This window comes from Dipodomys merriami, unplaced genomic scaffold, assembly GCF_024711535.1.
Source record: "Dipodomys merriami isolate MVZ:Mamm:240054 unplaced genomic scaffold, mDipMer1.0.p SCAF_12, whole genome shotgun sequence".
NCBI lineage: Eukaryota > Metazoa > Chordata > Mammalia > Rodentia > Heteromyidae > Dipodomys > Dipodomys merriami.
In genome coordinates this window covers 43644818-43670548 of record NW_027202493.1, presented here as the reverse complement: position 1 = coordinate 43670548, position 25731 = coordinate 43644818, and the positions used below count along the sequence as shown (strand labels likewise).

General features: G+C 52.7%; 2 protein-coding genes across 4 annotated transcripts in view; one reads left to right on the top strand and one right to left on the bottom strand.

The window, feature by feature from the left end:
• The first annotated feature begins 1573 nt into the window (after nt 1-1573).
• On the top strand, nt 1574-11165 carry LOC138822982 (serine protease 52-like). The gene is made up of 5 exons (XM_070015929.1): nt 1574-1655; nt 6886-7081; nt 7854-8095; nt 9214-9362; nt 10896-11165. Exons 1-5 carry the CDS (start codon nt 1574-1576, stop codon nt 11163-11165), a joined length of 939 nt encoding a protein of 312 aa, XP_069872030.1.
• Nucleotides 11166-16062: 4897 nt separating this feature from the next.
• The window catches only part of Msra (methionine sulfoxide reductase A), a 258069-nt gene continuing 248400 nt past the window's right edge, over nt 16063-25731 (bottom strand). For all 3 annotated transcript variants that reach the window (XM_070016778.1, XM_070016780.1, XM_070016781.1), the window contains exon 6: nt 16063-16786. In XM_070016778.1, the coding sequence (XP_069872879.1) occupies nt 16622-16786 (165 nt within the window). In that variant the 3' untranslated portion in view covers nt 16063-16621. The remainder of the gene's footprint in view (nt 16787-25731) is intronic.

Below are 25731 nucleotides of genomic sequence, written 5' to 3'. Positions count from 1 at the left end.
CTCATCATAAAGCAGAGCTGGAGAGAAGGTTCAGCAGTATCATGATAACAACCTGAGGCCCCGAGTTCAAACCCCGATTCTTCTACCACCAGCAGCACAGCCCTCACACTCCTCTGGGCCTTTGTATTGTTTTCTGCCCAGCTAGAATACGGTGTTTGCTTCATGGGGAGACTGCACCCGAAGAATGACTTAGGACAACTAGCATTGTCTGGAGTATGGAGGCCAGAAATACATCACAGTGTTGCCCTGCGTCTGGCTGTGCTAGGGAGGGGCCTGCTTCAGGCCAGGCTCCGCTCACAGCTCCTGGGGAGGCCCTGGCTGATGGCACACCCACAGGCTTCTCCCTGTGGTGCATTCGTTGAAAGCTCTGTTTTATAAGGACACTGGTCTTTGGAGTAAGGACCTTCCTTCCCAACTCTAACATGGCTTCACCTTAACTAAGTACATCTACAGAGACCCTATTTCCAAATGACGCCCCTGCGTGGAGGCTGTGAGCTAGGACTTTAGCACAGGAGTTTGTAATTTTTAAAATTGTTATTATAAAGGCAATGAACGAAGGGGTCACAGTTACGTAAGTTAGGTAAAGAGCAGGTTTCTTTTTGGACAGGGTCACCCCTCCCCTTGTTCTCTCCCAGTTTTCCCCTCTGACACGCGAGTTTTGAGGAGCACAATTCAACCACAACAAACACTTTCCCATTCTTCCCTAAGACCGTCTCCATTTGGAAGCTCGTTCCTCTGGAGATCTCCTCCGCACACACCTGTCCACACCTCCAGCTCCCAGCAATGGTCTTGTGGACCTCCCTCGGATGAGGCACGAGCTCCTGGGGCAGAGAGTATCTGCTGTTCACCAATTCACCATCCCCCAAGGCTGGTGTGAAGAAAGTGCTCCACCAAGTGGGAGATGATCCTTTGAATGAAGAAATGAATGCCTCCCTGAGTGAAGAAATGCATGCATGCCCAGCGCTGCTCTGCAGTGGATAAGAGTGTGTGTGTGTGTGTGTGTGTGTGTGTGTGTGTGTGTGTGTGTGTGTGTGCAGTTCCTGCATGCCATGTCCTTAGGGCCTGCCTTGCAGGAAGGTAGAGTAGAGATGGATTCGGATAACTACAACCCTGGGCGTGGTGTCTGCCGGAACACACACATCAGCACACGGATGCACTCCATGCCCCGATGATGTATTATCACTCCATGTTGCAGGTGAGCAGTAGAAAGGCACATGACGATGGCTCCTCCTGCTGGTGGTCAGCTCGCTCCCGCATCCTCTGCTGCGGCGTTAGACCAGTAGCTGCACCAGAAACCTTGGCTTCTTTCTTGTAAACTAAGGTCATGCCTGGAGCTGGCCTTCGGCTGCTTCCTTCTGACATGTTCATGAGTCGGCGGGGATGGCATTGGCCAGGGCGTCCCCCATGCGGCCACTGGTCATCCCTCTGCCCTGGCCACCCACTTCCTGGAGGCCGAAGGAGCTGAGAGGCTGCATGGGCACAGGGCAGCTTCCCACAGGGCCCATTGTGATCTCGCAGCCAGGCTGGGCTGTGGGCCGGTGAAGCTCCCCTCCTGACATGGAGACCGGGGTCCATGGAAAGGTGGAGGGAGCGAAGAGCAGGGCTGCTGCTGCCGGTCGCCCTGCTGCTGCCCTGGGCACACAGCTCTCTGGCACGTAGGTCTTTGGGGTGTCCTGTGGCTGCGTCCTGTGAGCACCTGTCATTCTCCAAGGGCAGGAGGATCACCCAGGAGCTGGTTTTGAAGGCCAGGGCCTGGGGGTCCAGTTTGGCAGCTGTGGGTGGAGCGGGATCCAGGGATCTGCATTCCCAGAGGCCTCTCGGGGATACCTGAGAGTTGTGTGTGGAAGCGACTGTGTGTGTGTGTGTGTGTGTGAGAGAGAGAGAGAGAGAGAGAGAGAGAGAGAGACAGAGAGACAGAGAGACAGAGAGACAGAGACAGAGACAGAGACAGAGACAGAGAGACAGAGACAGAGACAGAGACCGACAGACCGACAGACCGACAGACCGACAGACAGACAGACAGACAGATAGACAGACAGACAGACAGACAGACAGACAGATAGACAGACAGGCCGGCAGGCAGGCAGGCAGGCAGAGAGGCTGACTTACTTTCTGTGTTAGGTGCCAAGAGTTTCCCACAGTGTATGGCCAAGGTCAGGATATTGGTCAGGAAAGGCAGCTAGCTGTCAATGGACAGATACCTCCTGGCCACACCAGATTTCCAAAGTTTCCTGGTTTAAGGAGCCACATGGATGTGAGCACTAATTCTTTTCCAAGTGGATGAAGTCTCGTAGGAAAGCAAACTTGAGGTGGGGCAGGTCAGTTCAAGCATAAGGTTTGCAGTCTGACATTTTCAGGAGATACCGAGCAGGGCGGTTGCTCTACAAGAGGAGAGCAGTGGTAGGGCCCAAGAGCAACAGGTGTGAGGATCAGTATAAACATGATGATGGAGGGGGCGGAGCTGGGGGGTCATGGTTCAAGGCCAGCCCAAGCATTAAAGTTTACGAGACACCATCTCAACACCTTGCTGGACACAGTGGCTCATGCCTGTCATGCCAAGCTACAGGGGATGTACAATGGCTGAAGACAATAATGCATGTCTACCATTCCAATGACAAAGGGAAGTACAAATTGGAGGATCACACTCCAAATGGATCTGGACATACAGTGATACCTATCTCAAGAGTACCAACACTGAAAGGGCTAGTAGAGTAGCTCAGGCAGTTCAAACCCCAGCACCACCAGAAGCAAACGGAAAAAAGAACTGTTCAAGCCATGGCCTGAGATCAGATGTCCCAGCCAGAGTGTGGAGAGAGATGGGGTCTGAGGGTGGGGACAGTGGGTTTGGAAGGAGACAAGGATCAAGCAAGAATCTGAGATGGAGCAGAAGCTCAGCTGCACCTTGCTCCAGAGAAAGGTCTGGCCGGAGATGACCCCGACTGAGTCCCAGACTTCCTTCTCCCTGGTGCAGCCAAATGGAATCCAGCCCCCTAAATCAGAGCTACATTAAAAAAAACAGGCAGATGACAGGGTTGGTATTTGTCTTTGAATGAAAGGTGATGACACCAAAGGCCAGACAGGGAGAATCAATGGTGCCGTCACACAGCTTGCAAACAATGTAGCCAGCTCAGAACCCTGGACTTCCGTCCTACCCCCCCTTCCAGGCCCCTAGGGACGCTGCCAACAAGAGCACCCCAGACATTTTCCCCACCAGAGCCCAGTGCCCAGAGCAGACTTGAGTTCCACCTCCCTCGCGCGCACTCATTCTGAAGCTCCCAGTCACCAGCATATCCGCCCATCTCTAAGAGGAAGAGAATTTCTGAGACTTCCCAAGAGCTCAAGGCAGAGAAGCAAGGAAAAACCAACCCAAAGTAAGATTGCCTTGTCTGAATATAATTGGTGGTATCCCTGGGTCAGAATCAGTCTGTCACTTTGGAAAAATCTAGAATCCAAAGGGACCTGATTCCAGGAGGACCTGTAAGCACCCCAATGCATTGTTTAGGGTTTCCTTAGGGTGCTGGTGGATCCATGATTCATTTGTTTCTCTATCTGTAAAATATGTAAGCTCATCAGACCCCAGGGGGCGCACCTGGAATTCACAGCCATAGATCTCAGTTTCCAAGCCAGCTCCAATTCGACATCATTTCCCACAAACCTAGGCTCCCCACCATATGAAAGTATGGAGGAGTATTTTCTACTTCCCTGTGACTTTTCAGATAAATAAATTCACACACAAATGACATGGCCATCGCATGCTGTTATCAATACCCACAGGAGACCTAACACGTTGTAATAGAAACCACCTGATTCTTGGGAAAATTAAGAATGGGAAGGTAAAGTCCGTATCAGTATTTGAAAATAAGAACTTAAGTAAATATAGCTATGCCTTATAGTAATATGTTTTAAAAAAGCGATGTTTCCCCTCAGCATTTCGAACTTTTGAACCTTCACTTTCCAAGTAAAAGTTGGAAAGAGGCTTAGACAGATTCAACCAAACCCCATTTTATAGGTGATAAAACAAGGTTGTAGAGTAACAGCCCACTGTTGGGATGCACCCCAAAGCTCTTTGATAGTGAGGAACATACACATTCTTTGGATCCCCACAGAGACCCTGAAATTTCAAAACTCTGTAGCTCTGAGTCTGCCCAGTGCTGTGGCATTTCTGACAAGATGAGTTATGATATAGTGGAAATTAAGACTTTCATACCTGTGGTTTTTAACCCGGGTTAGAAGGCTGGACGGCCTGTCTCTGTCGTCAGGAAAGTCCTTCAGGTGTCCGAGCTGTCCGATTTGGTGTTCTGTATGCTACACTGAAGACTCGGCTCCCCTCTGAGCTGGCCCCGGCCTCCGAGCGGCTGTGGGCCATGCGGTCCCTGCAGCTTGAGGCTCCGTCTGACCGTCGCTCCAGAGAGGCCTGGGATGAAGCGGAGCTAGCCCTCGCCTCGCAGCCAGCCTTTCTGTCCATCCCTTCTCCGTGGTGACACGCACCACGCACACGGCAGGCCGGGATTCCTGTCTGGCAAAGAATGTCTGGCTGCACTCGGCAGGGTGCGGTGTGGATTCTCACTCTGTTCTCAACAGGCATGGTCGCTTTCCTCCGAAGACTGCAGATGACCTTTGACATTTACTCTTGAGGTCATCATCCCTCGGAGCTCCCGTGCCTTGATTATCCCAATGACAAACCAACAGGAAGGCAGCAACCCAGCCTCCAGGAGGAATTGCAGGCGGATCTCAGAGCTCTTCTGGTGAGCTCAGAGGTCCCTCCAGACTTGACCTCACCACCATCTCTGATCAGACCTGGCTCTGGAGGTGAATCCTTCTCCCTGCCTTGCCCCTCGGAAGCGTTCCTCTCCTACGTGGACACGGACCCAATGAATGTCTCCAGCTGTTTTGAGTTCACTGAAGCACCCTCGCTCATTCAAACCACATGGCATCATTTCAGCCCAGTAAGATTAGCAAAGGTAGAGCAGAGGCCTTGCTGACGGACGGGCGATGGAAGCTGCGAGCGAGGGGAAAGCATTCGTGCTTTTGACAGGTCCAGCTGGCTGTGAAGGCCTCTTGCTTCGTAGGAGCTGCGTGGTGGCGAGCAGGCCCGGGTCCCTCAGAGGGGGCAGCTGCTCTCCTTACATTTCAAGAGGAAAACGGGGACTAATACCACGGGGCTGACTAATGGTGAAATCCATTATTGGTAATTTTGTTTAAACATTCACAAATTATCATTTTAATTAAGCACTTAAAATTTTCCTCCGAGACCACCCTTGCTTTGCTGTCTAGTAATTCCAAGTTTCCCTGGAAAGTTCCGGCAGTTTGAGATCAGGCTGCACGTGCCTTTTGATGCGTGGCTTTCCCGGGAAGGAGCCCCACTTCCTATGAGCGCCACCTCTCGAGCACGCCTTCCCCGTCCCACGCTTTCTCACTTAGGAGGTCAAAGGGCAAATGCCTTGAACTGAGGCTCTGCAATTTCCGGATTGCCTCTGCAGGCAGGAGCCAAGGGGTCCTTTTCTTTTCTTTTTTTCCATTGATGTCAGCATCTTTATTGTCCACCTGTCCATCCATCTATGCACCCATGTATTTGGTAAGCATGAGCTGGGTTCCTCCCATGGGCCAGCCATTAAGCTGAGTGATGCAGATATAATTTCATTATTCCATAATCCTTGCCCTCACAGAGATTATACTCTAGTGGAGGAAAGACACTTTAACAGCCACACACACATTTCGTTACCAGCCGTCACCAGTGTTCTGACGGGAAAGCAGAAAGTCTAATAAGGCAGGCATCCCGAGAGTATAGGAGGCGAGGGAGATTTCTAGACTGACTTTGTAACTGAGCTAAGGGGTGAGGGACACACAGAAATTGAAACTGAGAGGGGCGCAGATCAGAATGGGGGCAGGGGAGGAATCCAGCGCAGAAAAGGACCGGGCATTTCTGGGGACCTGAAGGGCCAAGCCACGTTGGGAGAGAAGCAGAAGAGCAGAGAGAGGTGGCGGCAGAACTGGTGGTGAGAGGGGGGTGGGGGTGGGAGGGCGTTGAGGGTGCATCTGTGATGAGGTGGGTGTGGGCTGTGGGGGGTGGGGCGCAATGTGGGCGGCGTGGGGTGTGTGGCAGGGGGTGGTTGGCGGTGGGGTGGTATGGAGGAGGCTGTGGTGGTGGGTTTTGTGGTGGGTTTGTGGGGTTGGTGTGGGTTGTGTGGCCAGGGTGTGGTGGTAGGTGGTGCGCTGGGAATGTGGCTGAAGAGGTTGGACCAGAAGTACAAAATACGGTGCTTTCCTGAGAGAAGAGTAGGATTTACTTTTGTCTTTATTCAAAGCATATCAGAAATATGTTAGAAGAATCCTGTCACATTAAAATAAATGCCAACACCTTATTCTCACAGTGAGACTGGGAATGTTCTAGAATTAAAACGGGATGAAATTCGGTGCCATTGATCATGAGAGGCGTGCAGGTGGGGAGTGGAGGCAGGGGACAGAAGGGGCTCTTTGCGGGAGAGGCTCACAGCTGGGGGATGCTCCCATGCGAAAGCCTTGGAAGGCGTGCCGAGCTGAGGAGCGAGGTTTGTGGTCGGTGCCAGGACACCCGACCAGGGTTGGAATAAAGAGCCCCCCCCCTTGATTCATGGACGTAACAAGCAATAGCAGGATGTGGCCCAGCCCTGGGGCTGAGTCTCCCTCCTCAGACCCAGAGAAGCAACGGTGAAGACGTGCCCCACGCGGCCTGTCTTTGGGGGGACTGTGGTGGGAACTGACTTGTCCGGTGGGGCCCCTGCCCGTGTCCTCTCGCTCAGCACTGCTGCCTGCCCGCGGGGGGGGGGGGAGAAGGAGCTCGGACTTAAGTTTCTTCCAAGCCTGGTGGGCTCCCGCATTCTCCCTCCTCTTCCTGTTTGCTTCCAGTCAAATGTGGCGAGAAGAGAAATGCCAAGTCGGAGGAGAGCATTGTGAATGCCATCATAGGTGGGAAACCTGCGCACATTGCCGACTTCCCGTGGCAGGTGGGCATTCTCACTCAAGGGAATCACCTGTGCGGAGGCGCGATTCTCGACGAGTGGTGGATCCTAACGGCAGCGCACTGCTTCCAAAGAACCAACATGTGAGTGCCTGGGTTGGTCTGCGTGGGAAGGGCCTTTGCCCCGCTGGCCCTGGGCAGGCGGCAGGGGTTCCGGGCTGTGGAGCTCAGGGCTGGGCGGCGGCTGCAGGCCCACCTGGCTGACGACCCCACTGAGCAGGCCGGAGGCCAGCGGCTCTCCCCCTGGGACGGCTCACGTCGCACTCGTGACCTGAACTGCAGAATAGATGGCCCTCCACACACGCAGTCCTGAAACCTCTAGAAAGCACGACGCGGGCCTGTCACCCCAGCACTCTGAAAGCTGAGGGAGGGCCGGCTTGCATGGGCAACATAGGGAGACCCACGCCAGGTGAGACTTCCATTTCAAAAGCCGGCGAACAAGAATGCATTCCCCTAAGTATTTGGTCTCTCTGAGTGCAATGGTGGCTGACCACGGCCAGAGAATCGGGGAGTTCTCGGGGCCCCAGGGACGCAAAGGCTCAGCCCTGGCTGCACATCACAAGCTACAGTGTGTGCCAGAGTCCACAGGTCACGAGCTCTGAGCCAGCCCTTCTTGCAAATCGAGGTCAGCACCTTGTGACTGGAGTGTGGAACTGCTTCCCAAATGCTGGGTTGACCAGTGGACGCTGTCAGGCCAGGAGCTGCTAAGTAATGAGAACTCAGATCTGAATGTGAAGCCAGGACCCCCCCACCCCCCGCCGCCCCAGTGTGTGGTTACAGCCATACGCTGGCAGCATGATCACCATTTGCCTTTCTACCACTTAACCTTTTTCTCTCCTTGAATTTTTGAAATAAGCTCTGACTTGGAGATCATACATGGCATAGACGACTTAAATACCAAGGATCTGAAGAAGGAGAAAGTGGACAAGCTAATTATACACCCCTTTTTTAATGACTGGCTCATGGACAATGACATAGCTTTGGTCTTGCTCAAGGCCCCGTTACCCCTGGGGGTCAAAAGGATCCCCATATGCCTCACGGAAGTCACTAGCCCGGAGAAGTGGAGCAGCTGCTGGGTGGCTGGATGGGGTGCCACGGGTGAGTCACTTGGGGCTGGGGGGAGATTTACAGGGAGAGGGAGAGGTGTGGTGCACCTGGCTAGTGTTTGGAATCGGAAGCCAAGTCTAGAAGCTTTTCTGGACCAGACACCATGAGGATTGAGTAAGTTGGGGGTCTCTGGGCTCCTGTAGCAAGTCATGGCCCCACAGGGCAGAAGCTGAACTATAGACAGAGCTCAGGGCCAGTCGAGGCATATGCCGTCAGGCCTGAGGGGTGACTGGAGGAATTCCGAGGGACACAGACTGGGGAGTGGCCTCAGGAGGTCCCCAGCGCTAACGGCAGCAGTCCTTCCCTGATCCATTGTGTCAGCTCCGCTCTCCCGTGACAAAGGACTCTGAAACTAGAATATTTGAAAACCACAGGTCCTGGGCAAGGTGCAGAGCTGAATGGAATATAAATTTTTCCTGATGAAACTGACCTTCAATCTGCTCCCAGACTCCTTCCCAGCCAGCCCTACAGAGTAATCCCTTCCAGCTTTGTTCTTAGTAAATGTGTCTTGTTCATAACTTAAAAAACAAACAAACAGGAAAAGTACATTTCAGGAGCACACCTACCTGACTGAACACTGAAGCCAGAGTTGGTTTGGCCCCCCTGGGAAAGCTTTGCATGAACTGTGAAGAAAACAGAAACCCACCTCACTCAGAGTTCCTCCAAGTCCATCTGACACATCCCCACCCAGCCTCTTCTACCCTAGACACTGAATACAGCCACACCCGGCAATCATCTGAGTCTTGCCGGGCGGTGGGATCTAGAGGTGGGAGCCCGTCCCTGCTCAGGGAGCTCCTTGGGGAGTTGACATGACTCAAGCCCATCTCTGGTCCCGGCTTCTCCTAACATTCTCATGAGTTTGGACCAGGACCGGCTGACTTACCCATCCCAGCAGAGCTGATCAAGAACCCAGGCCTCGGAAGCTCTAGCTCCTCAGGAGACCTGAGTCTTCTAGATCCTCTTCTCCCCACTCAGTCCAAATTTTGATTGTTCTCTGGGTCATAGCAAAGCCCCTAATACGAATAGGGGCTCCTGGAAGGGGAAGGGGTACTTGAGGTCACCCTAACAGGACCCCTCGGGCTCAGCTGCATGCCACACACTCTCCTCAGGGACAGATACCACGAATTTCGTATCTCCAAAGCTGCGCAAAGTCAACCTCCAGCTGGTGGAATGGAGCAAGTGCTTCCATATTTTGCCTCTTATCACCAGGAACATGGTGTGTGCTGTGAGTCCTGAAGGCGGGAAGGATGCCTGCCAGGTAATGCCGTGTTCTGCTGGGGGAGGGGACTCCCCCCATCCCCCCTGACTCCCAACCCCCCCCCCCCGCAAGATGCCACAGCAGTTCCCTGGGCTGCTGGAACCCATGGCCACACATGTAATAGCTTTAAAAAATGTGAAGGATTCTCCCACGGTTCTGGAGCCTTAAGACATATGAGCAAGGTCCTGTTCTTTCCCCAGGTTTGAAGTGGGACGGGGCGGGGGGGGGGGGGGTAATTCCCCACTGCTCCTAACTCCCCGCAGAAGCCTCCCTGGCTTTTAGGCGCCTTTCTTGCCCTCTGCTTTCGCCCTTACTTGTTTTCTGATAATAATGACTATAGCTGTTAGATGAGGGCCCACTCTAATTCAGGATGACTACATCTTCATTTAACTAATGACATCTACAAAGACCCTGATTCTAAATTAGGCCACATTGTGAGGCTCCGAGTAGACATGAATTTTGGAAGGATGTTGTTCAGCTCAGTGCAGATATTCTATAAGATCTTCTAAGAACAGATGTTTGGGTCTCTGACGTTGTTAGAGACACAAACTCTTAATTCAATGACCTGGCTTCCCTCCCGTGTCACTGTGTGACCTGAGTGAGAACCAGACACTTATGCTTGGGCCTTTGCCAACTCCCCTGACCAGACAACGGGAGCTCTAAGGGTTCCTCTTTTCCAGAGCCGTTGTGAGAATCAAGTTCATGTCCACAAAGTCCTGTGTCAGAAAGAAGAAAAGTGTCACCTATGTTGTTTTCTTGACCAGTTCTTGATGCTCCATAGGATGGACCACACAGATGGGGAAACTAAGCCTCAGTGAAACGAGAAGCCTTGTAAGAACATACTAGCACAAAGCCAGAATTATAACAGAGACATACCATCTCTTTCCAGTGAAAACAAGTGTTCAAATCTGGAAAGTGAGGTTGACGGGCTGAGACTTACCTGTTCCAATTTTTGTACCAATTATGTCCTCTCTGCTTACTTGGGTTAATTTGGCAATGTTTTTCATGATGTCTTAAAATGTGTAAGTTGTTTAAAATTCAGTGTTTTAAACCACACATATTTAAACATTTTAGTACTCTTTTGTTTCATTTGATACAGATCATTGATGTACTTTGAATATGAAACCCAGTACCTATTATGAGGAAGAATGGATTTCCGCCTTTGTTTTTTTTACTACTTTACTATTGTGAACAATTCTGAAAGAGAAAAATGAGCTAGTAGAAAGGGATTTGAGGTAAAAAGACAGGAGCAACTTCTAAGAATTCTAATAACCAAAGTACTTAAAAACAAAGGTGAAGACCACTTCTTAATATATCAAAACCAATGTACAAGAGCTGATGTGGAGGCGGAGATTCGTTTGGATACAATTGTCATTCATCACATTGATCTGTACCAAATTGTTCGCTGTCTTTCCTATACTCACAGTCATGTGGCTGAAGCCCCGAACCAAAGCCCACAGTCAAGATGGCTGAGCCTCAGTGCGCTGGGCGTCATTTGTGACTTCCTTTCCATCCTCAACTTTTCTCCCCTAGGGTGACAGTGGAGGGCCTCTAGTTTGTCACAAAAAGAAGAACAAAACCAGGTGGTACCAGATGGGCATTGTCAGCTGGGGCATAGACTGCGGCAAGAAAAAGGTCCCTGGGGTGTATACAAAGGTGTCCAATTATCTGCTATGGATTAACCAAGAAACGACTCAAGCGGGAAAACCTTATGCACACGAGCCAGACTCGGGGTGCTGCTTGGTTCTCTCACCTTGGGCCATCTTATTCCTATATTCTGTGGTGCTGTTTTGGCCTGGGTGATTAAACACTGTCTCATCTCTGGAACCAAGTGACCTCCTCAGTTTGTGAAATAAAGATAGGGTGGGAGCAAAATATAAGGAGTAATTCTCCACCATTTTCTGCACCTAAACCAATCACTTAGCTATCAGAGGATGTACAACATACTCTGGGCTTGCTGCATGGCCTGTTCACTTGCTTAGAACATGGAAGCCTGTCTAGTCTTTTCCAAGGATGGAGGGAGGAGCTGGCCAGAGACTCTGGGGCGGAAGTCCATCCATTCCTCTCCTACAAACAGGAGCCTCTGCTCAACTGCCTTTATCCTCCAAAGGGGCGGATGACTCATGAAATATGAGACCCTTCAACTCCTCTCTCCCTTTATCTTTAGCTTTTCTCCTGATAGCCACAACTTGGTTCCTAGAAAGTGCCCTAGAACTTCTTCATCCACCATAATTGTCAGAGTTCCCCGGAGAAGCAGAACCAGAATCCAGGTAGATAGGTGGAGAAAGGGAGGGGAGAGGGAGAGAGAGGGAAGAGAGGAACACGAGAGATTAAATTGGCATCCATAGTGGCTGCCTGCATGCTAGGGAGCCAAGAATCTGGTAGCTGCTCAGTCTAAGAGGCTGGAAGCCTCCAAAGAAGGGAGCCAGGGATCCAGGTCTAGTCTGAGGCTGAAGGCCTGGGAACCAGCCTGGAGCGTTGCTGTTGTGAGTCCTTGTTGAAAGGCCAAAGATGCTGGAGTCTGATGTCCATGCCCCATGGCGGCAGCAGACGTGCTTGCTCAGGAAGAGCGAAACTTGCATGCACAGAATGCTTTCCCCTCCTAGTTTTTTTTTATTTCACCAGTCCCGGGGCTTGAACTTGCGGCCTAGGCACCATCCCTGAGCTATTTCATTGACCTATTTCATTACGTCAATGCTACCATTCTACAACTTGAGCCACAGCTCCACTTCCAGCTTCTTTGGCGGTTAATTGGAGATGAGAGTCTCACGGACTTCCTGCCCAGGCTGGCTTTGAACCATGATCATCAGATCTCAGCCTCCTGAGTAGTTAGGATGACAGGCGTGAGCCACCTGTGCCCCAGCATGTTGGGTGGTGCTGTCCACACTCAGCAGGCATTTCCCCCTTAGTTACTGTCCACATGAGAATCCTTTCTGTCTCTTTATGTCTGACACTAATTCCTCTTGGTCTCTTCCTTGGTTTGTTTGACCCCAGACCTATTCTCTATGCAGAACAGCAATGCTACCATGTTTGCCTGGGGAGCCCTGGCCTGGATCTTGTCTGTTTGAAACAGGCTTCAGTGCAGTGGACATTCTAGAAGACCAGGCTGGCTTTCTGGATGCTGGGCCAAATGGATCATGACCTTATGAAGCTATTGCATGAGTGCTGGAGAGGAATGAGAATGAGAGGACTTGGGGAGAGGTAAAAAGACTGAGGACAGTCAAGGACGACTCGACAGTCTCCTTCCAGCTAGAAGGGCTGAGAACCCGGGAGCTGAAAGGCAAACTGCCCGAGCCCTTCTGGTCGGGGTGACCCAGGCCACCCCGAGGGGCTGCAGAAATCAGGTCAGGGGACGGGGAAGGAGCGAGGTCACAGAGCAATGTAGCTGGAGGGGCTGTTTCAATTCATCACCATCTACGTGACCTACTTTAGGACATCAGTCTGGTGGCATTTGCTGCCAGAGAGAGAAATGTAACACATTAACACAAACTGAGGGAGGAGAGCTGAGCTATTTGGGACAGGAGACAGATAAAGAAATAGCAAGCTCTCCCTATGGATTTTAGCCGATTTCTTTTTCCACTTCTTTATTTGAGCGGTGCCCTAATTCTGTCTCGTTGCAAGTCAGCTGGGGTGTTTGAGCCCAGGATGACAAAGCTCTAATGCTCTAATTTCGGCAACTCCATCTGGGACGGACAGCTAAGGGCAGGTCGTGGCCTCCAGTCTTCAAAGAGGAACCAGCGACGCCCTGGCTGACTGTTCAGAGCACAGAATGGAGGCCTTCTAAGAACGCTGGCGCTATCCCCACAGACAGCGTCCTCCCTTAGTGCAGGGCATTGGAGCATCCCCACGGAATTATGAGCCTCCGTGCACCCTCTGGGTTGAAAGTCCTGAAACCAGGTAACAAGGACACGCATGCAGATCGGGGCCAATAAACATATAAAGAAATGAATGACTTGTCATCCTCATGTCCTGGTGGATGCTCAGGAGATGAGCAGGAAGAGGTAAACTTCCGAAGGCCATTGTAACCAACCACCCTAAGTGGGGGTCGGGGTGGGGGAGGGGGGGAAGGGGTGGTTCATTTCCAATAATGTGCATTTGGTCTCTCACAGTTTATAGATACGAGGGGTGGAAGCAGATGTCACCAGAGCCATGCTCTTTCTGAAAACTCCAAGGGAAGGGTCCTTCCTTGCCTTGCTATACACTTGAGTCAGAATTCCAGATGTTCCAGCAGTCCTCGGTGCTGCTTGGCTTGTAACCGCATCACTCTAATCTCTACCTGGACCCTTGCAGGACCTTCTTTCTGTGTGACCCTGACTTGCGCGCGCAGGCGTGCATGCGTGCGTGCGTGCGTGTGTGTGTGTAACCTCATCCCATTCTTGCCAGTGCCAGGGACTAGGATTCGGTTGTATTATTTTGTGGCCACACAGTTTTACCCAGAGTAATCAAATTACTTCATTAAGAGAGAATTGTAAAAGCAGGCAGATGGGTGGAAAAAAAATCTGTGCACATCGTGTCAGAGCAACGAAGATTAGGATACCAGTGGATTTTTCATTAGAAGCCATGCCAGCCAAAAGGGAAAGAAACAAGAATGGAATCAAAAATTTTAATTACTGAAAGGAAAACATGGTCAACTTAGAAGGCCATGTTCAGCAAAAACATGTTTGATAAACAAAGGCGGAATGAAGATTTCTAAGACAAACAGAACATGGCAGGGGGAGCCCAGCAGAGGACGGAAGGACACCAGACATTTTAGCTGTATATTTAAATGAAAAATTGTTTCCTTATTATTTATTTTAATCACATAATTGGCTACTCGCAGCAAAATAGTAATGCACAACAAAGAAGTATAGCCTATAAGTCAACAAAGGAGACAGAATAGAATCCTGTGTTCCTGAAAGAAGGGAGAAAAATAGTAAAAGGTGAACAAAGAACAAATACCAAAATAGCCACATGAAAGACAGAAGTCGAACTGAACAAAACTGTCACAGGGGAGATGGAAGTTAAACTACAAAAGTCATCGCATAAATGTAAGTGGTCTCCACAACCCAGATAAAGGCAAGGAGCTGTCGGATTGGACAGAAAAGCCTGGTACACGATATGCTATGCACAAACTCACTTTAAATATGGATACAAATTAACAAGTTGTGAAAAGATGAACAACTGCGTATCATGTGAAAACTAATCTCAAGAAAGCTGCAGTGATGATATAAATATAAGACAGAGGATTTTAGAACAAAGTATATTATAAAGGATACAGAGGGTCATATAATAAAGGGTCAATTCCTCAAAGAATTATGCATAGCTTAACTGTTTATCTACCTGGTGGCAGAATTTCCAAGTATATGAAATAAGAACTACTAAAACCATATGAGAAATAGACAAGTCGACAATTGTAGTTGGAGATTTTACCTTTCTCTTTTTTCTTTTAGTAGAACTGGGTTTGAACTCCAGGACTCATGTTTGCTAAGAAGGTTCTCTACCACTGAGCCATGCCTCCAACCCTGCTTTTTGCTGGTGCTTTTAAAGATGGGACCTTACTTCCTATCACGTGTACCTGAACCACAATTCACCTACTTAAGGTTTTCCTCTGTGTCTGGGATGACAGGTGCACGCCACTGCCTCCAGCTTCCCTCTGTGGAGATGAAGTCTCTCAAACTGTTTTGCTCAGGCTGGCTTCAAACCATGATCCTCCCGATCTCAGTCTCTCAATAGCGTTGGCTGACCGGCATGTACCACTGGGACCAGCTCAAAGCTGACAAGGGTCTCGTGAGCATTTCTGCCTGGGCTGTCCTGGGATGGTGATCCTTCCCATCGCTGCCTCCCGCGTGGCTAGGATGGCAGGCGCATGAGGACGCACCCAACTGGGGTTAAAGGCGTCTCAAACTCTTCTACCCTCACTAGGCTCAGACCATGATCTTCCATTCTGCTACTGGTGTGCGTCCCTGGTGTCGGGCTCAACACGTCTTTCTTAATCAGTGAGTCAGGAGATAGAAGGTTGGGAAGGATAATGAAGGTGTACATAACACCATTCACCAACTTGGCTTGATTGGCACTTATAAAACACACTGCCAACCAAAGCAAAATACACATGAAATACACGAAACACTTACACAGCAGATGACCTTCTGGTCCATGAACGCAGTGCTGGGCAGCTTTGCCTTCCCCAGCGGAGGTCTGGCCGACGCGGCTCTGTCCCCTGCGCACGTCCTCAGCCGCCGGCCACCTTAGCCACGTCGTCTGCCACAACCAAGTTCACCGCGGCGTGGATGCCTTCCCTGGCCTAGGCCGGCCGAGATGGCCCCGCACGCGGGCTCGGCCCCCGGCCCCCTCCCCTCACCCCGCTCAGCCCACCGAGGGCCAGCAGGACATGGAGCCGGCTTGTATCCGTTTGTTTACATGTTTATGGCTCCAACTCTTGGTCTTGAGTAGAAGGTTCTACAGGGCAGAGACGAAGGTGTTCATTCTAAGAGCAATTGTCCCTCCGATCATCCAGTGACAAGGGCCTGGAACGCACCTGTCACCCCTGACCTTACGAGCAGGTAAACCGTGTAGGTTTCCCATAATATTCCATCTTGGTATTCCCATAATATTCCATCTTGGGGAGGCATGACAAGCCCCTCCCCGCCAGAGCGCTTCCCGTCCTCTGCCGCGCACACGAGCATCCTTCCCACACCGCAGAACAGACTCCGAGCCGCTGGAATGCTATAACCGCAGATCTTTATTATCATTATTAACAGAACAAGCATTTCTCATAGCTGTGAGCAAAGCACTGAATTCATTACGGTAACCTGCATCTTTTGTCTGCACAAAGAGGGCTGGGAAGGGCCAGAGTGACCCTTTACCTATCATTTCTTTGAGTGATTAATCAAAACTGTAAACATTCGCAGATTATAAGGCACTGGGGGAGGAGGGGGGAGCGAGGACGCCAGCGCGGCGGCACCCCGCCGCTGTCCCCAGCGCCTCCCTTGGCATCCGTGACCAGAAACACAGTCACAAGCTATTCATCATCTCCAGCTAGACCCCAAGTGATCCAGAAGATTCCATGTTCCGCCCCAACCCATACTAGAAGACAAATTACATTGGGTCAGCTGGCTGTTGTACTTCCCTTGAATCAAACCTCCGTGCAAACTGGATTTGTATGATTGTCTCTGTGATATGTGAACTCCAAAAGCCCCCGAGGTGAATCCCAGAAGCCTTGGCCCCACTGGGCGGCGGCGTTTTTGCTGCCGCCCCAGGGTCTACCTCGCAACATCTGGCGGTTATTGTTTGATGCCCAGGGGACAGGAGAGCCCGGTGCCGCCCAGGCCGCAGTAGCCGCGGGGGTTCTTGCTCAGGTACTGCTGATGGTAGTCCTCGGCGTAGTAGAAAGCCTGCCCCGCGCGGATGTCCGTGGTGATGGGCCCGAAGCCGTGCTCCGAGAGAACCTGCGGGGACACAAGGAGGGACAGACTCATTTCGGGACCATGCTGACCTGCGGCTCCGGGAGGACAGGTGACAGATGGGCGCCGAGCGGGGGACGGCGGCTTGCAGGGTGCACTGTCTCCCTTGGGCGTCATCTCCGCCGCGGCGGTGGGCTGGGGTTGGAACGGATGGGTTTTAACTCTGTACTTCATTCGCAGCTCCTGGCGCCGTGCTGCTGCTGCTGGTGTGGCCCCGGCCTGAGCCCTGGGGCGTGCGTGCCCAGGCTCTGCAGGGAAGGGCAGGTCTGGGTGCTGCTCGGGCAGGGGAGACGGCAGGGAGCTGTGGGCCTTCCCTCTCGCCCCAGCCCTCAGATGACGCCTCCTGTGGCTTTGGGGAGCAGGCCCTGCTCCTCCACCGAGAGCTGGAGTCTGTGCCCTGAGCTCCCGGCCCAGGGCCTGTCAGGCCAGAGCTTCTCTCCCCAGCTGTGACCCGGTGGAAGTCTGGTGGCATCTGCTGCCAGGGGAGGAAGCTGGTCGTGGGCATGGCGTGGGGGAGGGGAGCGGGGACATGTGGGGTGGGAGATGGAGTAGGAACTAGACCTGCTCCCCTGGGGTTTGGCCTCTCCTTGTCCCTGTGGGGTGTCTGCCGTGCCCCCATTCTTTCTCCCTGCAGACTGCGAGGGCATTGGAACATAGGTGACAGAGATGCAGCCCCGCCATTGGCTGCGCAGGGCGCGGAGCTGGGAGCTGGGAGCTGAGCTTCCAGGCGGGAGCTGCCACGCTAGGCCGGGGCCTCCGAGAGGACGCGCGCCTGTCCACAGGCAGCCAAGCCAGCCACGCCAGCCCCAGACTCAGCTTGAACCAGTGCGTGGGGCTTCTCCTTTGCCCTCTCTCTCTGCTCAGCCCTCTGAGCCAGAAAGGCGGACTCAGGATCCTCAAGCCAAGTATGGCGGGGGGGGGGGGGGGGGGGGTGAGAAGCGACACTCACCAAGGAAGCTCAGAGGCGGCCAGACTCCTCGCAAGGATTAGAGATAAGAATGAGGGCCACTCCTGCATGCGTTCTGGCTTTGGTTTGGTAAGCTAGTAATTATCCAGGGCTTGGCACGTGCCGCTCTGTGCGAAGACCCTGTGCATGTTAATTCTAGCTTGCAGGAGCCTCAGGAAGGAAGTCCTATTCTTATCTCCATAGTTAGAGGTGAATGTCAGCTCGCGTCCGGATCCTGCCATCCTCCGCTGGCCTGGGGACCGAAGAGGCGGTGAGGGACGCCGCCACGCCTCCCGCCTTCCCCGCCAGCGAGACCCACCCACAGGGACCAGGGAGCGGCGGGCACGGGCAGGCACGGGCGGGCACGGGCAGGCACGGGCAGGCACGGGCGGGCACAGGCGGGCACGGGCGGGAGGGGCGCACGCTCCTCCGGACAGTCACTGGCGTCCAGCCTGCAGGCGATGAAAGGCTGGTGCGGCCAGTTCCGGTGGTTTGTGTAAGTTCTCCGTCTACTGCAGCCTCAGGGGCGCTTTCCCCAACCCTCTTAATGATCCCGGGAACATGGAAATCTCTGTAAAATGCACCTTGCCTGAAATCCTTCCAGCACTTTCTGTTTCCAGGACGGAACCTGGCATGGGACTGGAATTGTGTTCAGAAACAGAACCTGCATGAGGATGAGGATCTGGGAGTCTCCGCCAGGCCCAGAGGAGACTCCTCACGGAGAGGGGGTGAGCCGGGGTCCTCCCCGCCCCACCGTGGCCTGGCAGGTGTGCCCACCGAGGGACGCAGGGCGGCACGGGGCTGGGGCAGCAGCCGAGGGTGGGCAGCGTGAGGCCGCGGCGCGCTAGCTGCTTCTAACAAGGGAGGCCAGGTTCAGGACTTGATGTGTGCAGCTCAAAGCAGGTTGAAGGTGCGGAGAGGCTCCGTGGCTGATTTAAGACCATCTCTGCGGTTCTGGAGCTCATGCCAACACCCGTGCCAGGCTTGACCCCGGGGCCGCAGGTTCAGCATGTGAGTGAACCAACCCAGCCTTTCCAATGTCCACAGCCAAAACCAAAGCACGCCTCCTTCACCCCTGGAGGGCGTGGCACGTGTGCTGGCGCCCACTGACGCGGGCCCGGCTGAGGGGCGCCGCCTCCCGCTCCCGTGGCCACCTGAGCCCCCTCCTGTCTGTGAGGTCCCCCATGCTCTGAGGAGGGGACTCCTTTGACCACACTCTGGGACTGTACGGGGGGGAGGGGGTCCACGGAAGCCCTGCCTCCTCCTCAGTCTCCTCCCCTCGCACGATAGGGTCCTTCCACGCTCAGCCAGGTCTTCGCTCCCCCAGAGCGTGGGCAGTATCTGGTCCTCATGCGCTGCCCACCCTCCTCCCTCTTCTGCTTCACAAACGGCTGCCCCTGTGCCATGAGAATGGCCATCCTGCCCTCGGGAAGCCTCCAGGAGTATCTCTAGGCAAGGCTAGAGGTCCCCCCAGTTTCTTGCCCTCACAACCAGATACTGCCCTCCCCCCCGGGTCCCCCCAAGACAGAGTATCCCTGGGGCAGGAAGGTGGCTGGACTGGGACATGGGCAATACCAGGCTCTGCCACACGGTGGCAGGCACTTCATTCCTAGAACCGCCAGGAATTGAGGGAGCCACAAGAGACAGCAGGCATCCAGCAGAGCCATCCCTTGGCATGGGGACAGGAAACGAGCAGAGTGGCGGCTCAGGTGGGCTGGGGTCGGCCAGAACCCAGGCTTCCTTGCAGGTCAAAGGCCTAGACCCAACTCCGCCCAGGCAGCCCCAGAGCTGAGCACACAGGCTCATGCGACGGCCAGCCCAGTCCCACACACAGCCAGCGTGCCCAACCTGCTCTGGTTTTCTCATTTCCTACTTACTCCTCAACTGCCTCGAGGGCTGGTGGTCTAAATAGCAGCTAACTTAACTCATGGTGGAGTGGCCCCTGGTCCAGGAAACTTCTGGAAGGTTGCCTAATAGAAGCAACCAGTGCTCCTTTCTCACAAATGCATTTCTCATCCTTTCCTTACTGACTGGCTTCTTCCTTCAGAGAGAAGGTTTGCTATTCAAAATATCCCAAACAGCTCTAGCTGTAGATCCTCCCGGATCTGAATCCAACTCTCTTACCTTGTGCCAATCCCTGGAACTCAGTTCACACAGTCCATATTTAGGCCTTCCGTTAGCTCTTAGTACTTTAAAAGACCGGTATTAAATTCACCAGGCATAGGTGGCTCACACTTTCAGTCCTAGCCTCTTGGGCGGCGGCGGTCGGGAGGCCTGCAGGGCTAAGCTAGCAGGACGGGAAACGCTGCGAGACTCCTTGTCAACAGAAAGGTGGCTTTGGGGTGCACACCTGTGATCCTAGCTACTCGGAAGGCCGGCCTGGAGCTGAAGTCCAGTGTGAAGGTATGCACGCACCTGCTCCCCGTGAGACTTACAATCAAACGTGTGCGCATGATTTCGTATGCACTCCCGCGATGCGCCTGCCACCACTGCCCGACTTTAGAACCACTCCATTAGACAGAAACTCGCCCCCATTCACCCCCATTCCTCCCAGCCCCCGGGGACCCTGTTCTACTTTCAATCCTTACGATACGGGCCACTCTAGGGCCCTCATCTCTATGATCAAGAGATACCTGGACACTTTCGGGACTGCCTGTACCTGCAGCCTCCTGCTAAGATTCTGAGTCCTCTAAGAACCGTGAGAGGAACGCGCGGTGCGTCGTCCACGCCTGCCTTCCCAGCCCGCCTCGGCTGGCCGCCGGGACACTGACCCCTGAGATAGAGACGGAGCTCTTGTCTGAGGGGCCCACCGGCAGTAGCGCCGACCGCCTGCCTCCTCTCCCTCACTGAGTCCCACAGTCTCCCTCCTCCCCAATGCCAGCAGCTATCACCGTGGTGTCCCTGATACGCAGTCGCGTGACCTGATTCCTGCTGCCGGAGACAAGCCGGAGTGTTGGGAAGGCAGAGCCGGCATCTGCAGTACGGGGCTCAGCGCCATTTTCTCCTGGTGTCCGGGAGGGGTCCGCAGGGCCCGGGGGGCAGAGCGGGCGCAGCCTGGCTTTTCTCTCTGTGTCTCCGTTCACCAGCCTAGCAGTCCTGCAGGGCGCCAGCCCCGAGCTGACACGATCCACGTGGACACACAAAGCAGCTCGGAATCTCACTCAGGTTCACGTGCTGGGGACTTCATGGTGGGTTGGGGCCAAGGACCCAGGTTTGCCCGGGCTGGACTCCAGGATGCGCCCCCCCCTCCCCATACAGGTGACCCCCACGTGGGGTCCCGGGGAGGTGAGCCCTTAGGAAGGTGAGCACGGCTCGGGGAACAGATCCCATAAGGACCTCCCGTGAGCGCTCCACAGGTCGGGGTGGGAGCGGGAGGGGGCTTGGCTCCGGCGACAGACCCACACAGGTGTGCCCACGTGTAAGACAGGAGAGACAGACCTGCGTGTGCTGCATGTATGTGCACAGAAGACCTGGAAGGATGCCGTCATTCTTGTTAGTCTTGAGTCAGGATTTTACTATATAGCTGAGGCTGGTTTCGAACTTGCAGTCCTCCTACTTTAGCCTCCCAAGTGCTAGGATTACGGCCACACACACACCAACCTCACCTTAGATGGCCCTACAGGAACCTCTTGCTTTTTAGGAAACGTGTCAGTGGGAAGAGGACGTGGGCGCACGGTGGTGGTTTTCCACATCTTGCCGGGAGGCCAGGGTTGCGCTGCCAGTCCCGTCAGCGCTGCGGCTGCCTTTCCCATGGAAACATAGCCAAATATTTTCTCCTCGTTTCTCGGGCCCTCCGGAGGTCCACTGTATCCTCCAGATAGGGCCACTGAGTCCGGAGCCATTCGGGCGGCTGCCCACCCCACAGCAGCCACCAGTCCCAGGCTGGAGGGTGTGTGTGTGTGTGTGTGTGTGTGTGTGTGTGTGTGTGTGTGTGTGTGTGTGTGTGTGTGTGTGTGTGTGTGTGTGTGTGTGTGTGTGTGTGTGTGTGTGTGTGTGTGTGTGTGTGTGTGTGTGTGTGTGTGTGCAAAACACCCTCATCCTTATCACAGTGGGAAAGTCCTTGAGGTAAGGAGAAATGGCCGTGCTAGCCACAGGGAGTCGGCAGGCCAGGAAGAGGAAACCTACAGTGCAAACTTCAACAGCCTCCTGTTTTTGAAAGTCTCGTGAAGCTCATCTAAGCAAACCCTTTCTCCTCTACCTACCAAGAGAACTGGGGCTTACGTGTTGAGGTTTTGGGGTTTCACTGGTTTTTTGGGGGGGGTCCGGTCGTGGGGCCTGAACTCTGGGCCTGGGCGCTGTCCCTCAGCTCTTCAGCTCAAAGCTAGCACTCTACCACTTGAGCCACAGCACCACTTCTGGCTTTTTTCTTTTTGCTTATGTGGTGCTGAGGAATCGAACCCAGGGCCTCAGACATGCAAGGCAAGCGCTCTACCACTGAGCCACCTTCCCAGCCCCCATGTGTTTACAAAACACATGTGTGCATTTCATTCTATTTATGAGCCTTCATTTCAATGATGTGAAACTACTCCCTGGGAATTCCAATGTATGATACAGAGCCCAGGGGAAGGTGGGGGTGGACTTCTAAAAGCCAACTCGGTTTGCCTTTGAGACCAAGAACCTGAGTCTGGGGACGGGGAACGCACAGCCTGTGAAACTAAGAAAACGGAGGGCAGGGGTGGGGGAGACGCCGATCCAGAGGTACTAGACTTTGTACCCGACGTGTTGAATGGTAACTCCTTTGTACAACTACTTAAAGACAATAAAAGTATCAGGATGGAATAGGAGAAACCCTAGGTCTCCTTGGCTCAGGTCGAAATTTTCTGAATAGAGACCCGGAAGCACAACAAATCAAAGAAAGGTTGGACAAATGGGATTGCATAAGATTGCAGAGCTTCTGCAGGGCAAATGACATAGCTGGCAAGATCAATAGAAAACCCACCGATTGGGAGAAGATCTTTACTAGCCATACAACGGACAAGGGTCTCATATCTAAAATATACTTGGAACTCAAAAAATTAAACCACCCAACAACAAATCCTCAAAGAAACAACTGCCCAATAAATAAGTGGGCGAAAGACTTAAAGAGAAGCTTCTCTGAAGAAGAAAGAAGGATGGCCAATAGACACATGAAGAAATGTTCAACATCCCTAGCCATAAAAGAAATGCAAATCAAAACAACATTGAGATATCACCTCACTCCAGTTAGAACAGCAAAAATCAAGAACTCCAATAACAACAGATGCTGGAGGGGATGTGGACAGAAAGGAACCCTACTTCATTGTTGGTGGGAATGTAAACTTGTTCAACCACTTTGGAAAGCAGTATGGAGGTTCCTCAAAAGACTTCACATAGATCTCCCCTATGATCCAGCAATCCCACTTTTGGGCATTTACCCAAATGTTTACAAACAAGACCACACTAAAGCTACCAGCACAACTATGTTTATTGCAGCATTATTTACCATAGCTAAGATATGGAACCAACCCAGATGCCCCTCAGTAGATGAATGGATCAAGAAAATGTGGTATATATACACAATGGAATTCTATGCCTCCATCAGAAAGAATGATATTTCCCCATTTGTTAGGAAATGGAAAGGTTTGGAAAAAATTATATTAAGTGAAGTAAGCCAGGCCCAAAGAAGCATAGGTCCCATGGTTTCCCTTATTTGCAATATCTAGTATAGGTATGAGTCAAGCGGAAAAGGTCAGATAATGTGATGTTAGGAAAATGAACCCTTAAATATGTATTTTAATGTTTTCGTTTCTTTCATGCATGTATTTCTAATGCATTTATAAGATTATTTCTTTGTTGCTTTGTATGTCCCTCCCCCACAGTGTAACCCCCGTTTTCACTATATTTGATGTCAGTATAACATGTGGAGTAGATGGGGACAAACAAGTCGTTTAAGGATTCAGGTGGACCTGTTGCAACAATGAGAAGTACAAAATGTCATGTCAAAACCAGCTTTACAATGCCGGTGTGGGGGGGGGAGGGGGGTATAATTGGGTGGGGGGAGGGGGGTAAAATTGGGTGGGGGGAGGGGGGAGGCGGGGAAGGGAAGTGAAGGGTAAACAAAGGAGGAGGCTGCAATGCTTGGTAAGAAATGTATCCATTATCCTGCCCATGTAATTGTAGCCCCTTTGTACAGTATGTTCTCAAATAAAATAAAATACAATTAAAAAAAAAAAAAATGCAAGTAGGGCAGCCAGGTGTGGAAGCTGTGCCTCGCTCTGCCCTCTAGTGGCCGCGGGGAGCAGGTACCAGGCACATCATCTGCTGGATTGCTACCTTTCCCTTCTGAACTGGGAGACAGACCACTTCAACTTTACTTCCTCCTGGGTAAAATTCTGCTGTGCTCCTGCCCTGCACACCCCGTGGCCCCCACGTAGATTTGGTGAGCTCCGCCAGTGCTCGAGTCAGCAGTGTTTGTCCATGGGCACATTCTGGCTGACCAAAATACATGGGCAAGTCCAGCAACGGTGACTCACACCTGCAATCCTAGCTACTCAGGAGGCTGAGATCTGAGGACTGCAGTTCAAAGCCAGCATCGGCAGAGAAATAAAGAGACTCCTATCTCTAATTATCCTAAAAAGGAATGGAAATGGAGGTGTGGCTCACATGACAGACCATCAGCCTTGAAGGAAAAAAGCTAAAGCCAGAGTTCAAGGTCCTATGTTCTAGCCCCAACACTGGCACATGCACACACACCGAGGCTTGCACACACACACACACACACACACACACACACACACACACACACAGGTGTGCACACACACACACAATGTGAAGGAAAGCTACAATAAAACCACCAGCAGAATAATAGCATCTGTTCTGAGCTGAGCAGACTCCTGAATGTCTGGCTTCGTGTGGCACTGAGCTCAAATGCCAGGGCTCTGCCCACAGCTGAGAGGCTTGCTGTCATACCAGGAAAGACTTCAGATCCACAGGAGCTCAGGCTGAGGAAGGATGGAAGCGCCCCCGGAAGCTGATGGAAGGAGAGTGGGTCTGCACACTACAAGCTCCCTCCACCAGTGTGTCGGTCACGAGAGCTCAAAAGGGCAGAGGCCCCCACAAGACCCCGTCAGGGGGCAATGACCTATGCTGGCCTCTTAGCTGACAGCAGGAAAAGCAGAAAAGGAGGTGGTACAATTAGATCTAATTTGGTCCATTTAGAAGACCTGCTTTTGCAAATGTTGGCCTCAGACAGAGGGTTTAGCTTCCTGGGGCCCTGCTGTGTTACTGTGGCGTCCCTCCCCAGATCTGCCATTTTGCCACACGCTAATGGTGTTCATTAGCTATTCCTGTGTCCCCTGTACCCTCGAGGTAAATCACAATGATTTCTGACTGCAAGAATATTTCTCTGGGCTTTTAATGCAAAATGACAGAGTCCCCGGCAGAGTCTGGTCTCTGCTGAGAAGGGGGTGGGACAGGTTTTCCGCTCATTGGCTTGACCAGTGAGGCTCTAAAGCCCTGAGCGTGTGGACGGTGGCCACAGCTTGTTCAAAGTACAACATCCGGGTCCCTCTTTGGACCTACTGAGTTAGAAGCCACATTTAAAAGTGATCTCCAGGTGGGGTGAGTGTGGCAGACGATAGAGGTGGTCACCAAAATCCTTCGCCCCCCCACTGTGCTCAGGTGGCCCCAGTGACTTGCTCTGGCCTAAGCTGCAGGCAAACATGACGTCCAGTTCCGAGGCAGAAGCTGCGAGAGCCTTTCTTCCTGTTGTCACAGTGAATGGCCGTGCTCCCGGCAGGCGTGGCTCCACAGGTCAGAGCCTGGGGTCACCCATGACCACTGTGGGACACACACAATGCCCCTAAACCGCATTCTGTCTCCTGCCTTTGTTTCCCTGGTTGGAGATGCAGAGAGGCCTGCGGGTGGCGTCACACGGTGGACATCTGCTCACACACGCAGGGTCTCATGGCTATGCAAACACCGCCATTTGCATCTGTTCCTCCTTTGCTTTCTGCTCCTTAAACCG